The following is a 14,230-nucleotide window of genomic DNA, read 5'->3' as shown; positions in this document are numbered from 1 at the left end:
AAATGAGGGGCATCTAGGTGGCACAGTAGATAGAGCACTGGCCCTGGATTCAGAAGGACCTGAGTTCAAATTCAGCCACAGACACTTGATACTTACTAGCTGTGTGACCCTGGGCAAGTCACTTAATCCCAATTGCCTCACCCCCCCCCAAAAAAAATAATAAAATGAGAAACATCTTCTGGCCTTACATTCTAAGGGGGGGAGACAGTATATACATATATAAGTATATACAATGAATATAAAGTAGTTTTTGTAGGTAGCGCACTACCATTGAGGTTCATGAAGGAAACCCACTATTCTATGAGCTAATGGTGAGGAGAGGGTGCATGCCAGACATGGGAGATGGCTAATACAAGACATGGAGATGGAAGATGGAATATCATTGTGCAAGAAGACCAGAAAGTAGTCCAGTTTGTCTGGATTACAAAGTACATAGAGGAGAGTAAAGGGTAAAATTATTGGAAAGATAGGAAGGGAGCAGGTCATGAAGACCTTTAAATGCCAAGCAAAAGCATATATATATATGTGTGTGTGTGTGTGTACATGTACATGTACATGTATGTATATATATGTCATGTATCATATATGTGTGTGTGCGCGTATATACACACACACACACATATATGCTTAATCATGGCCCTTATTAGTGGTTTTAGAAAAGCCAGATCTCAATGTAAAGAAAATGAAGATAAATTGTCCTTCATATTCAGCAGTTACAGGCAAAAGGGAATGAGTTTTTGACATTTAAGGATCATCCCTTGAAGGGAAAAGAAAAGCTTATGGAAATAGTAACAACATAATTGAAAAGGGCAGTGTTAATGTAGGTGGGGCCTGATATGCAGTAGATAGGAAGCATGATCTTTGACACAGGCTTCACTGGAAAATATATGAAGCTCTGTCTTAGATTAGGGCTATAAGAGAGGAGAATTGGAGAAACAGCAACAATGAAAATTGCAAGTCGCCTTCAAATGTAAGAAAGCCTCCTGGTTTTGGTTTTTGTTTTTTTTCCATTACAAACCCCTAGGATACTAACTTCTGGGGGCTGTCTTACTTCATTGGGGTTTCCAGGGGGTAGGAAGGTTTTTATAACAAAGAACTACAAATGAGCACTTGTAGCAGAAATTCAAACAGCAAATTAATGCGACATTAGAACAGGGCATAATAAAGGTGTGGTCTAATGGCGACAACTCAAGAGTTTTTGTCACTTGGAGAATTTGACCTTGCAAAGTCAGCTGGGTGAGTTAAGGGTCCCAGAGAGAGATTGCCATTCATCCCTTCTTAGTTGACTAAAATAGGGAGTCCTGCATAGTTGGCACAATGAAGATAAATTCTTTCTGAAGCTGGTTCCCTAATGTGGGATAAAAGAAATGAATTTGTTGTCTGGATTTATGTCCCCTTTTACATGCGGTTAGATTCTATACCAAATATGCTGAACCTATTCCACAAATCAGAGACTCCATCTCTCATTCTAGGCATTTTCTCTGGCTGTCCCCCATACCTTGCATAATCTCCCTTCTCCACTCTGACTACTGACCTCTCTAGTTTCCTTTAAGTCCCAACTAAAATCTTACCTTCTACAGGGAGTCTTCCCCCATCCTTTTAAATAATATCTTCCTTTGTTTGCATGTTACATATTTGTTTTCATCTTGTCTCCCCGCTTTGAGGGCAGGGACTGTCTTTTGCCTCCTTTTGTATCCCCAGTGCTTAGCACAATGCCTGGCACATAGTAGGTGTTTAATAAATGTTGATTTATTTATTGATTGATTGTTGATTGGCCAAGCCTAATTCCAGCCAGGTCAGTGATTCAAGTTCAGGGTTGGAATTCAGTGATCTAGTCATGGATCATAAAATGAAATGAGGGGCAGCTAGGTGGCACAGTGGATAGAGCACCGGCCCTGGAGTCAGGAGTACCTGAGTTCAAATCCGGCCTCAGACACTTAACACTTACTAGCTGTGTGGCCCTGGGCAAGTCACTTAACCCCAATTGCCTTACTAAAAAAACAAAACAAAACAAAAATGAAATGAAAACACTTTGCTGATAATGAGATAAAAAGAATACAATTCCCGGTTAAATTCAAATAAAACACTCCTCCCCACCACCTCTGCATTCAGCCCGCAACTAAGGAAAACTAGGTCAAAAAGGCATCTCTGCAAGACAATGAGAATTTCCTTAAAACCTTTAATAGCAACTCACCAGAGTTATACTTCTGGCATCCAAACTTCCTCCATGCCCCCTTAAAGGACCATCCTATATGAACCAGGTGTTTTTCCTGGGTTCAACCCCTACCTCTAACACTTGCCGGCTGGGGAACAGTTGGACAAGTCACTTAGTCTTTGTGTGCTTCAGGCAATACCCTAGGACTTGTGTTCCACAATTGACAGCTTGGCACCCCAGAGATCCTAACCAAGTTGCAGAAACATCATCAGTATGGTCCTCCATGGTATGAGTGTTATACCAACTAAGACTTGATCTGCCTCTCTTTAGTAAGAATCAGGCAAGTAACTTTTCAAGAGAGAATGCGAATTGTTCAGGTGAAGACAGTGTCGTCAGAAAGGAAACTTAAGAACCTACAGTGGAACTGTCTTTCCCTTAAAGCATCTAAAGATCCTCAAAGATTCAGAAGATGGGCTGCTTGCTACTCTCTCCTAAAATAGCCAATCACAATACTTGATTCCTACTCTACCACACCTCCCCTCCTTATTCCTCCCTTCACTGTGCAAGCTGCAGCCTTCCAAGCTGGACATCTCACTATAGTAATACCCTAACTGCTACTGAGGCGCCCATAGTAAAAGTTGTGTTTATAACGCTGGGAAATTTCTCCCTCTAGCAAACCCCCTCACTACCTGCCCTACTCACAGCCCCCAATCACCTCATGGCTTCTGCAGGTGCTTCTCAGGGAGCAGACTCAGACTTGGAGCAAGAGCCAGTAAACACACACACACACACACACACACACACACACACACACACACACGCACGCACGCACGCACGCACACACCTAAACACACCTACCTCTTGTGCAGGATGAGCATGTATGGATGGATTGTGATCCTCGTGGAAAATTTCATTTCATCATGTCGCCTCCCAATCCACAGGGATTCCTTCCTGTTTCTGTTCAGGGCAACACCATCCTGTCAAACAGGTTCACAATCTTTCACACATGGGGTGACAAAAAGTCAGACACAACTGAACAACAACATGTAAATAATTTATAAGTAAGGAAATAACATAAAAGAATGGGTATTCAAAAACTTTTACTACTAGGTGTGTGTGTGTGTGTGTGTGTGTGTGTGTGTGTGTGTGTGTGTGTGTGTGTGTGCGCGCGTGCGTGCCGTCCCTGTCTCGGCAGACTTGGCCTTCCGGTCCTGGAGCCCGAGCAGAAACCCCTGCAAAAGTTAGGATAGAGCCGGAGGCCATGAGCAGATACACCAGTCCGGTGAACCCGGCGGTCTTCCCCTATCTCACGGTGGTGCTGCTGGCCATCGGCATGTTCTTCACCGCCTGGTTCTTCGTCTATGAGGTCGCCTCCACCAAGTACCCGCAGGACATCTACAAGGAGCTGCTCATCTCCCTGATGGCCTCGCTCTTCACGGGCTTCGGGGTCCTTCTCCTGCTGCCCTGGGTCGGCATCTATGTGTGTGTGAATGACTCAAGGTTCTGTCTACGTGAGGTCACCGACATCCTGCCTTTTGTTTCCCTCAGTTTTTGTACCATTGCTAAACACACTGCCTTCTAATAAATGAGGCGTGTTTGCCTTTGTAAATAGGAAAAAAAAAAAAAAAACAAACCCAAGTTTGGAGACCATCACTTTAAACCACATCTTGCGGAGGCAAAAAAAAAAAAAAGTTTGAGTGCATTGGGATCACTTAGAAAAGTGAGCATTTGCTTGCAACAGTCTCACTGGAATGCCCCTTCCCTTGTAAACTTTTAGAAATTGTAAAACAGAAGCAAAGAGATCTTGGCTAGGATTATGCAGCCTGTCAGCAAGGAGAAATTGAACCCAAGTGCCCTCCCTTGTATCCCCATTAGACTAAAGCTTCCTCTTTTCCATCAAGTACCTTGCGGCAGGTCTCCCTCCACCAGAGAGAGAGAGATTACTGACACATAGAGATTCTTATCCTACAACTCCAAATGCTTTTCATAGACCTTGGGGAGAATGGTGATCACATCATTTTTCCTAGAACAGCCGGATGGAAGCAGAGGGGACAGTAAAGGGAAAAAAGGACTTCTTAAAATGATATTTATTGATAGAAAAGGCACCACTCTTGTCAGGACTGGGAAAAAGTGATTCAGGTATAATCCAATGTGAAATCTGACCTGAATTTTCCAATCAAATCATCGGCTTTCTGAGGGAATGTGGAGTTTTCTAACTTTAGTGTTTCCATTTGTGATTTCCCTTCTTTTCTGGCATTCTAAACGCACTATTCCTGGCCCCTGACAAACCTTTTGAAATTAGGGTTCAACCTTGTCATTTCTGAGAGCCTTCCCCCAAGGTCTTACATGGTATATGGATGCTGTCAATTCAATTCAATAAACATTTTAGTGTTTGTCATGTACCAGGCAGTTGTTAAGTTCTTTTTCAGTCACATCTGACTCTCCATGACCCCATTTGGGGTTTTCTTGGGAAAGATAATGGAGTGGTTTGCCATTTCCTTCTCCAGCTAATTTGATAGATGAGGAACTGAGGGAAACAGGGTCAAGTGACTTACTCAGGGGCACACAGCTAGTTAAGATTCTGAGGCCAGATTTAAACTCAGGAAAATGAGTCTTCCTGACTCCAGACCCAACAATCTATCCACTGTGCCACCTAGCTGTCCCAAGGCAAGGTATACAAAGGCAAAAAACACCAAAAGCTAAGTAGTTCTTGCCCTCAAGAAGTTTACATTCTAGGTTCTGCATCCTGTGGCTCCCTTTGCCTGCCACAATAGGGGGAATCATGTGGTAGGTATAAAGCAGGATAGAGAAGTGTACAGAACTCTGAAGTTGGAATCACAAAAGTCTGGGTTCAAATCTCACTTTAAACATTTATTAGCTATATGCCCCTTAACATTTTTTGAGTCCCAGTTTCCTTATCTGTAAAAAAAAAAGGATAAACATAGCAATCGTCCCACAAAGTTTGGATCAAATTAGATAATGAATAATACATTCTCTACAAACACACACACATATATATGTATATATAAAAATTACACATATTAAAATATTTTATTTAATATATTATATATATATATTATATACAAACATGTAGATATATGTGTATGTGCATATACATATAAGTATATACATATAAGTATATACATGTATGGGTACACATATGTATACCCATACATGTCCACATAAATATACACATACACATACATATATATGACCAACTATATTATTGTAAAATAGTCTTTGTAACCCATAATGGATTTGGAATATATTGTCAAGGCCCCAAGTTCAGGTCACAGAAATAACATAGATCAGGGGTCAGATCTGAACTCAGGTCCTTTTACTCCACATCGAGTTTACTTTTCACCATGCTCTTCTGTTCTTTCTGTTTGTTTTATGACCAGACAGGGTACCAAATGAATCAGGATCTGGTATATTTTTAGAGGGTGAAACTAATCATGTAGTCTAAATAATTTTAACATTGGTCTGTAAGAAGAGGCAGCTAGGTAGCATAGTGAATAGAGTGCTGGGCCTGGAATCAGGAAGACCTGAGTTCAAATTTGACCTCAGACACTTATTAGCTGTGTGACCCTGGGCTAGTCACTTCATCCCCTTTGCTTCAGTTTTCTCATCTGTAAAATGAGCTGGAGAAGGAAATGGCAAACTACTTCAGTATCTTTGCCAAGAAAACCCCAAATGGAGTCACAAAGAGGAACAGTCGGACATGAGTGAAATAACAACAAATAAGTAGCAGAGGCCTGTATTCATTGATCCTTGCTTCTTACTTTATCATAGAGATGCAATATGAAATTTTTATGACTTTGGTCAAGTCACTTCACCTCTGAACGTCAGTCTCTTCCTCTGCAAAATTAGGGGGTTAAACTGAATGGCCTCTAAATTCCCTTCCACCTCTGAATCAGTAATTCTATGATCCAGATCTTATTCACTTATAACCTTAAACCTTCACTAGGTGCCAATAATTATTTATTGGTTGTCTTCCCAAAAGCCTTTGCAACAAAGGAGTCATATGCCAAAGATTTTTATTGCAATAATCATTATCTCATCAATCTTCTGTGCATCTTTTCTTAGCTGTTACATAACCCAAATCTGCTCAGATGGGAGGCTCAGTGTAGGCAGCACAAGTATTTTGGCAAGGTAAGACATGCAATTTCCTGTTAGCAGCAGCAAAGATTCTTTGTGTTTGGAGTCTGTACACACAAGTCCACATATACACAGACCATGTAGATAACAATGTTTACATTGAAGAAAAACAACCCTCAAAACTGCAAACATGAGTCAGGTCTTTCCTATGCTTGACCCTGTTTGTTCATTTTTCAGTCATGTCCAACTCTTTGTGACTCTATTTGCGATTTTTTTCTTGTCAGAGGTAATGGAATAGTTTGCCACACAGTTAGTGTCTGAGGCCAGATTTGAACTTAGGTCTTCCTGCCTCCAGGCCCAGCAATCTATCCACTGTACCCCCTAGCTGCCCCCTACTTGACCCTACTATTGCCTCAAGCTGTCATCTGACTTCTCTTCTTCCTTTCACTGCCAAACTCTTTGACAGGGTCATGTTTGCAAGAACATCTATTTTCTTCATCTCTTCCTTACTTCTCAGCTCCTTGGAATCTGTTATTCGAACCACTCTTGGGTTAAAATGCTTACTTTCAGGTCACTTATGATTTATTGACTGACAGATTCATTGTCCTTTACTAGTCTTTGTTCTGCTTGGCCTCTTGGATACTCTTACCTGACTTTACTTCCATAACTCTGTTCCCTGTTGGTTCTTCTCCTCCCTGTCTGACCATTCTTCCAAACTGAAATATGGGAAAGACCTCACCTTAAAAAGCCTAAGCTCTCCCACCGCATCTCGGGCAATTGCCAGTCATCCTGATCTATTATATGTTGCCACTGGACTCTGATGACTCAGGAGGAAACCTCACTTAACTCTAATTGATATGTAAGTCAGGACATCACCCTCCTGATATCATTGGTCCTCTTTGAGAACAAAGGACCACCACCCCCACCATCAACAACAACCATGAAATATGTTTAACCCCCATAGCTCTATCCTGTACTCTCATTTCTTCTCTCTGTGGACTTTCTCAGTGATTTTATCAGCTTTAATTGGTTCAATTATCATCTTTATACAGATATCTCCCCAAACAGATGTGTATATATGTAAGAATACAATGTATATGAGTGTATGTAAATATATACATATACAAACCACATATATGTATTATATGTAATGTATACATGTATGAATATATGTAAATGAGTATATGTGTATGTGTGTGTATTCCCTGTCCTAATTTCTCTCTTGAACTCCAGTCCCGCCTACATTACAGCTCTGCTGGATAGCTCCACTTTGATATCCCATAACTATCTCAAACTCAACATGGCCAAAATGAAACTTTTCCCCAAACCTGTCCCTTAATCAAATTCCTCTGTTTGCATTGAGATTACCAGCATCCTTTCAGTTACCCAGCTTCCCGACTTGGTAGTGGAGGCTGGTATTTACTTTTTTATACCCCCATATAGTATAGAAAGCAGAGAACCCACTTTCCCTCACCACATATATATATCTAATCAGTCACCAAGTCTTGACAGTACTCACTTTACAACATCTCCTGTACTTCTTTCCTTTTCTCTATCCACACAATCTCTCCAAGGCCAAATAATAATGCTTATAATACCTACCTCTCAGGATTGTTGTGAAGAATATACTTTGCAATCCTTAAAACACTGTGAAAATCTGAGGGGTGATTATTTCACTTCATTCTAGTCACAACTCTGTGAGACTTAAACCTCTGCCTTCCAATGATTTCTCTAAGGGGGTTGTTTTTCCTCTTACTCCAAACTGCCGTCCTTGCATGAAACTGCATGCAAGATCAAAGTCGTGACCAGCAGCTGAGCCAGAGAAGAACTCGAGCCTTCTCACCTGAAGATACCTTATAAAAAGAGGTTTCAGGTTACTCTCAAACACACCCCTATGGGCATCGAGCCAGTCTAAAGTATCTGCTCCCAACTGGCAACATTAAAAGACTGTAAGTGCTGTGAGATCCTGCCCACTTTCGGCCCTGTCTTTTTCCCACACTGTTTTCTCCCAACCTTCTCTTAGATGTTTTGCTTCCACTCCTACGGCATCTCCTGTTCAGTTACTCCTTTTAGGCCAATGTCTCAGGTAGCCAAGAAAGAAAAAAAGAGTCCTTGAGTCGTGGGTGCCTGGGAAACCTGAAATGACATGAAGCTTGACTCCAACCCAGGCCTTGGCTCGGGAAGCACTGACGGTTTCACTGAGATCTGGGAAACTTCCTCATGTACTTCATCTCCAGCATCCTCTGAGGAGGGAGAGGGAGGGGATGGGACCCTGAGCCCGCTAAGCTTGAATTCTCTACCTCTTATGATCTTAGACACCATCAAGAATTACTGTCTAGGGCGGCTATGTGGCGTAGTGGATAAAGCACCGGCCTTGGATTCAGGAGGAACTGAGTTCAAATCCAGCCTCAGACACTTGACACTTGCTAGCTGTGTGACCCTGGGCAAGTCACTTAAGCCCCATTGCACCACCAAAAAAATTTAAAAAAAGAATTACTGTCTAAATATATAACCTATATCAGATTGCTTTCTGTCTTGGGAAGCAGGGAGGGAACTAAAAATATTATGAAAACAAATGTTGAAAACTATCTTTATCTGTAACTGCAAAATAATAAAATACTCTTATTATAAAAAAAGAATTAGTGTCTAAGTCCATGAGTGGTTCACTGGATGTCGCTTAAGATATGCAAACCTTTGGGCATTTGGAAATGTGCAGTTGAATGCTGTGTTCTTGTTTAAAGGAGATGGGGGGGGTACAAGAGGGGGAGGAATTTGTGCATAAAGAAACTAGTATATTCACCTTAAAAAGTATTAATTGTTCAGTGTCACATAGCATACTATTCAACTTGACTTGTACTTTTATACTAAGGTCTTGTCTGATAGAGGTCTCACTTGTAAACATCATAGGTATTATAAATATATTAGTTCCAAATGTAATATGTAACATTTTGTGTTAATAGAACAATATGGGTATAATACTTAAATCACAGGTTCCCTCTTGACAAAAAGGATAAAAATACACTGAGAAAGTCTTCTCTGGCTTCTTTTCCTCACCTACGTGACTTGGCAATGTCATTACTCCTAAGGGTAGCTACTACTCTCCTTTAAACACATTTAGGATCACAAGTATGAAACAGTTTTATTTATAAATTAATGGGCACACATAGAACTCATAACTGGACCCCTAAAGTGTCAAGCAGCATAGTGGTCAGTTCTTTTATGATTTCCATGACTTATAATACTGGGACTCAAGCAAGGGGAAAAGCTGGATGCTTCTCTCTTGGACCCAGTTGTCTGTGTCACATTGCTTTTCTCCCAGAAGTTCTCATTAGGTGCTCCTCCCTATCACTTTCTACTCTCTTCTCCCTTCAATAACTTTCACTCCTACAAGATGGTGGTCATACCTCATAAACCTCACTTATTGTCTTCTGTAGATCTTTCTCCTATAGGTCAGCTCCCAGTCCTATCTTCTATAGTTCAGATTCTTTGCTAGCTTCTGCAGTTTTCCTACTCTCCAGTAGATGGCATTTGTCACCTTCCCCAGGGAATCAGCTCTTCATCAGCTGGCTAATGTGGAGAAGATATTTTGAAGTCACTTTCTGTCTCAGCTGAATGTTTTACATGTCAAAAATTAACATGGTTTGATGGTGGGCCCAATTTATGGAGAAGATGTATTTAGGATAGGTCTATACTTGATGAAAATTAAGATAAATATCAGATGGCTTGGCAGTCTAAGCATTTCCAAAAATTCCTTTTTCTTTCTCTCTAAATTTCTACTCCTAATCCTTTTTAGTTATCTTTGAGAATAAAAACAGTTAACATTTATATTATCTGTCTCATCTCATTTGAGTCTCATAATGTCCTTATGAGCTAAATGGTATAAGCATTATTATCTCCATCTGATGATTTGCCCATAGCCAGGAAGTGTCAGAGGTGATATCTGAACCAACATCATCCTGACTATAAATCCAGCATACTATATCTTATACAATGTTTTGAGATGGTTGCTCTACTTTTGAAGTAATAGAGACAATGAATCTTCCTTTTCTTAAGGTTTTAATTTTTTCCCTGCATATGAGAAATGAACTTGAGAAATATGGTCTCAACTTGAGAAATAGTAGTATTGTCACTGCTGGGTAAGCCCACAAGTGTTGCAGGGTCAGTCTCAAAAAATAATCATCATTGGTACAAGGTCAATTCAAGGTAATGTCTTAAGTGATGGATCTCACTGGCCCCTAATAAGAAACTAGGATATTGGAATTAAGACCGTTTGGAGATAATGTCAAATTGAGTAGGTTGTCCAAGATCTATTAAACTGGGGAAATGACCAGAAAGAAACTGAATGTTATTCAAGAGGTGCAAATGTACTACTGTATACTTTAATCTCTGTGTCTTCCCATAAGTTAGAATGCTAGAATTTCCCCATACATTGAATACTCTCCCTCCTCACCTTCATTTCTTTTTTTTTGGGGGGGGGGATGTTTTTATTGTTTTCTCAATTACATGTAAAAGCAAATTTAACATTGCTTTTATAATGGTTGAGTTCCTAATTCCTTCCCTTCCTCCCCATCCCTCTCCTTGAGAAGGAAAATTCTTTGATATATATTATACATGTGCAGTCATGCAAAGCACATCTCCATATTAGTTATGTTGCAAAAGAGAACACAGACGCCCCCCCAAAAAATTTAAAACAAACCAAGAAAAATAATGAAAGTTAAAAAGTATGCTTTGATCTGTATTTAGACTCTATCAGTTCTTTCTCTGGAGGTGGATAGTATTTTTCATCATGAGTCCTTTGGAATTGTATTGGATCATTAAATTTCTGGGAATAGCTAAGCCATTCACACTGATCATCATATAGTATTGCTATTACTGTGTACAATGTTCTCCCAGTTCTGCTCACTTCACTTTGCATCAATTCATGTAAATCTTTCCAGGTCTTTCTGAAATCTTTCTGCTCATCATTTATTATAGCATAGTAATATCCATTATAATCATATACCACAACTTGTTCAACCATTCCCCAACTGACAGGCATCCCCTTAATTTCTAATTCTTTGCCACCACAAAAAGAACTGCTATAAATATTTTTGTACATGTTGGACCTTTTCCTTTTCCTACGGATCTCTTTGGGATACAGACCTAATAGTGGTATTGCTGGGTGAAAGGGTATGAACAGTTTTATAGCCCTTTAATCAGTTCCAAATTGCTCTCCAAAATGGTTAGATCAGTTCACAACTCTACCAATAGTGTATTAGTGTCTCATTTTTTCCACATCTCCAATATTTGTCATTTTCTTTTTCTGTCATATCATAATCTAATAGATATGAGGTAGTACCTTAGAGTTGTTTTAATTTGCATTTCTCTAATCAATAGTCATTTAGAACATTTTTCATATGAGTATTGATAGCTTTGATTTCTTCTTCTGAAAACTGCCTATTCACATCTTTTGACCATTTATCAATTAGGAAAAGACTCGTACTCTTATAAATGTGATTTAATTCTCTATGTATTTCAGAAATAAGGCTTTTATCAAAGAAACTTACTATAATTTTTTTTCTAGTTTCCTGCTTTCCTTCTAATCTTGGCTGCACTGGTTTTGTTTATACAAAAACTTTTAAATTTTAATGTAATCAAAATTATCCATTTCACATCCCATAATACTCTTTATCTTGCTTGTTTGGTCATAAACTCCCCTTCATTTCTCTGAGCCCCAAGCTGATAGGGTCATAGGTTCATAGATTTAGGGTTGGAAACTAGCTCAGGGTCTAATCAAGTACAATTTCTTACAAGAAGCCCAATTTGAGTCCCTTAGTTTTAGAACTCCCCCACTCCTGAAATTATTTTGTAGTTATTTTTCACACAGTATATTTTATATTTGCTTCTTAGTATACGTGTTGTTTCTCCCCAGTACCTTGTGAGCTCTTTGAGGGCAGGGTCTTTTTCATCTTTGCCTTTGTAGCCCTAGCACCTATCCTGGCACATGAACTGAGAGATTGAGGGCTAAGAAGGGATTCTAGCCACCATCTAGTCCAACTGTTCCATTTTATAGATGCAGAAACTGAAACACAGAGAATTTTAATATTTTTCTCAAGTGCTTGTAGCTGTCAAGTGCCAAGATCAGACCTAGGAATGTCAGGATCCAAGCCCCATTGTCTATCCATTGTCCCATCCTGCTTCATTCAGTAGGCACTTCATACATACTTGTTGAATGGGTTCAACTTGAATTAGGAAAGAGTAAACTGTCCCGACAGAAGGCAATTAAGGACAGGTTCTGTTTTTGTTTTGTTTTTTTTGGTGAGGCAATTGGGGTTAAGTGACTTGCCCAGGGTCACACAACTAGTAAGTGTTAAGTGTCTGAGGCTGGATCTGAACTCAGGTACTCCTGACTCCAGGGCCGGTGCTCCATCCACTGTGCCACCTAGCTGCCCTTCTAGACAGATTTTGATGGAAGTTTTGATTTTGCCTTTCAGTTTTCCTCATGTGTATCTCTATATGATTTTCATTATTCTATGACAGACCTGGATTTAAGTGTTCTTTTTGCTCCTAAATTGGTGTGTGACCTCTGGCCTCCATTTCCTCTCCTGTAAAAGAACTTCTATGTATATGTGAGGTTTGAATGAAGATTCTAGATTTCCTTTTTGTAATTCTACATACCTTGCTTTGCCCTATGCTCCTCTCTCTCTCTCTCTCTCTCTCTCTGTCTCTCTGTCTCTCTGTCTCTCTCTCTGTCTCTCCCCTCTGTAGCCATTCTCTTTCTCTCACCCTCTTCTTTCTTCTCTCTCCCCTTTTCCTCTCTCTCCTCTTCTTTTACTCTTTCTTCCCCATCCTTCCCCCTCTGTCTCTCTCTCCCCTTCTCTCTTTCATCTTCTCTGTTTCACTCTCCTCTTTCCTCTCCCTCTGTCTCTTTCTTTTTCCTCTTCTCTCCCCTTTTCTCTTTCTCTTTCTTCTTCTTCCCTCTTTATCTCTCTACATTTCTGTCTCTGTCTCTTTCTATCACCCTCTTTGTCTGTCTGTCTTATTCTCTCTCATTTCATCACTCCCACAAACACCAATCACTATTGTGTCCCCAAATGAGAAAGTCCTTTACCACCAGCCACTGGCCTAGCCTCATTCCAGTGTTCTTACTCAGAAGACACCTCCTTATTGCATAACTGCATTGATTGCATATGGGAATGCCTAGCTTCCCTCAATTGCAAAGCTTGTGTTCCACCTCCTTTATAAGGCATTTTTTCATGTCCCAACAATTCATACTCTTTTACTCTAGAGATTATTTGTACCACTTTCCACTTACTTGTACACATGTGGGATCTTTCCTTTCACCCACTAGAATATAAGCTTCCAGCGGGGCTTGTTCTGTTTGGGTTTTGTCTCTGTATCCATAGCACCAGCGCATTGCCTTGTGTATAAAACATCCTCAATGAATATTGATCCAATTAAATTGATACTGCATATAAAACTTAGCCACAGAGAAGATAGAATCGGACAGTGGTAGGTCATAGGCAAAAGGTGATACCAGAACCCATAGAATCCTAAAACAGGTAGTACAGCTGGAAAGGATTTTGGGGATCATTTATCCTAGCCCCCTCAGTTGTCCGATGAGGAAACTGAGGCCCAGAAATGTTAAGTGAATTGCGCAAGACCATACAATATTCAGCGACAGAAAGGGCCTCAGAGATTATCTAATCCCCCTGCCTTATTTTTAAAGCTCAGGAAACTGAAGCCCAGAGAATTATCTTCTTCATGACAATTGATGCTTATTTAGTGCTTTAAAATTTTCAAAGTGCTTTTAAAAAGAAATCTTATTTAATCTTCATAATATCCCTTTCCCATGGAGACTACAAGCAGTATCACTCCCAATTTATAGGTGAGGAACCTGGGGACCAGAGAGGCTAAATGAGAGAGACAAAAAGTATCAGAGACAGGATTGGATCTCATGTCTTCCTGGTTTCCAATCCAGGACTTTCTCCCTAAAGG

At 40.1% G+C, this 14,230-nt stretch overlaps 1 protein-coding gene across 1 annotated transcript; it reads left to right on the top strand.

Annotated features, from left to right (window-relative positions):
- The first annotated feature begins 3,407 nt into the window (after positions 1-3,407).
- On the top strand, positions 3,408-3,737 carry LOC122750132 (transmembrane protein 258-like). Its single transcript, XM_043996796.1, has one exon. The coding sequence runs from the start codon at positions 3,417-3,419 to the stop codon at positions 3,735-3,737; it is 321 nt and encodes a 106-aa protein (XP_043852731.1). The 5' UTR covers positions 3,408-3,416.
- The last annotated feature ends 10,493 nt before the right edge of the window (positions 3,738-14,230 follow it).

This window comes from Dromiciops gliroides, chromosome 1 (genome assembly GCF_019393635.1).
Source record: "Dromiciops gliroides isolate mDroGli1 chromosome 1, mDroGli1.pri, whole genome shotgun sequence".
In the NCBI taxonomy this organism is placed as follows: domain Eukaryota; kingdom Metazoa; phylum Chordata; class Mammalia; order Microbiotheria; family Microbiotheriidae; genus Dromiciops; species Dromiciops gliroides.
Note: the sequence above shows the minus strand (reverse complement) of the source record. Positions and strands in the feature narration are given on the sequence as shown.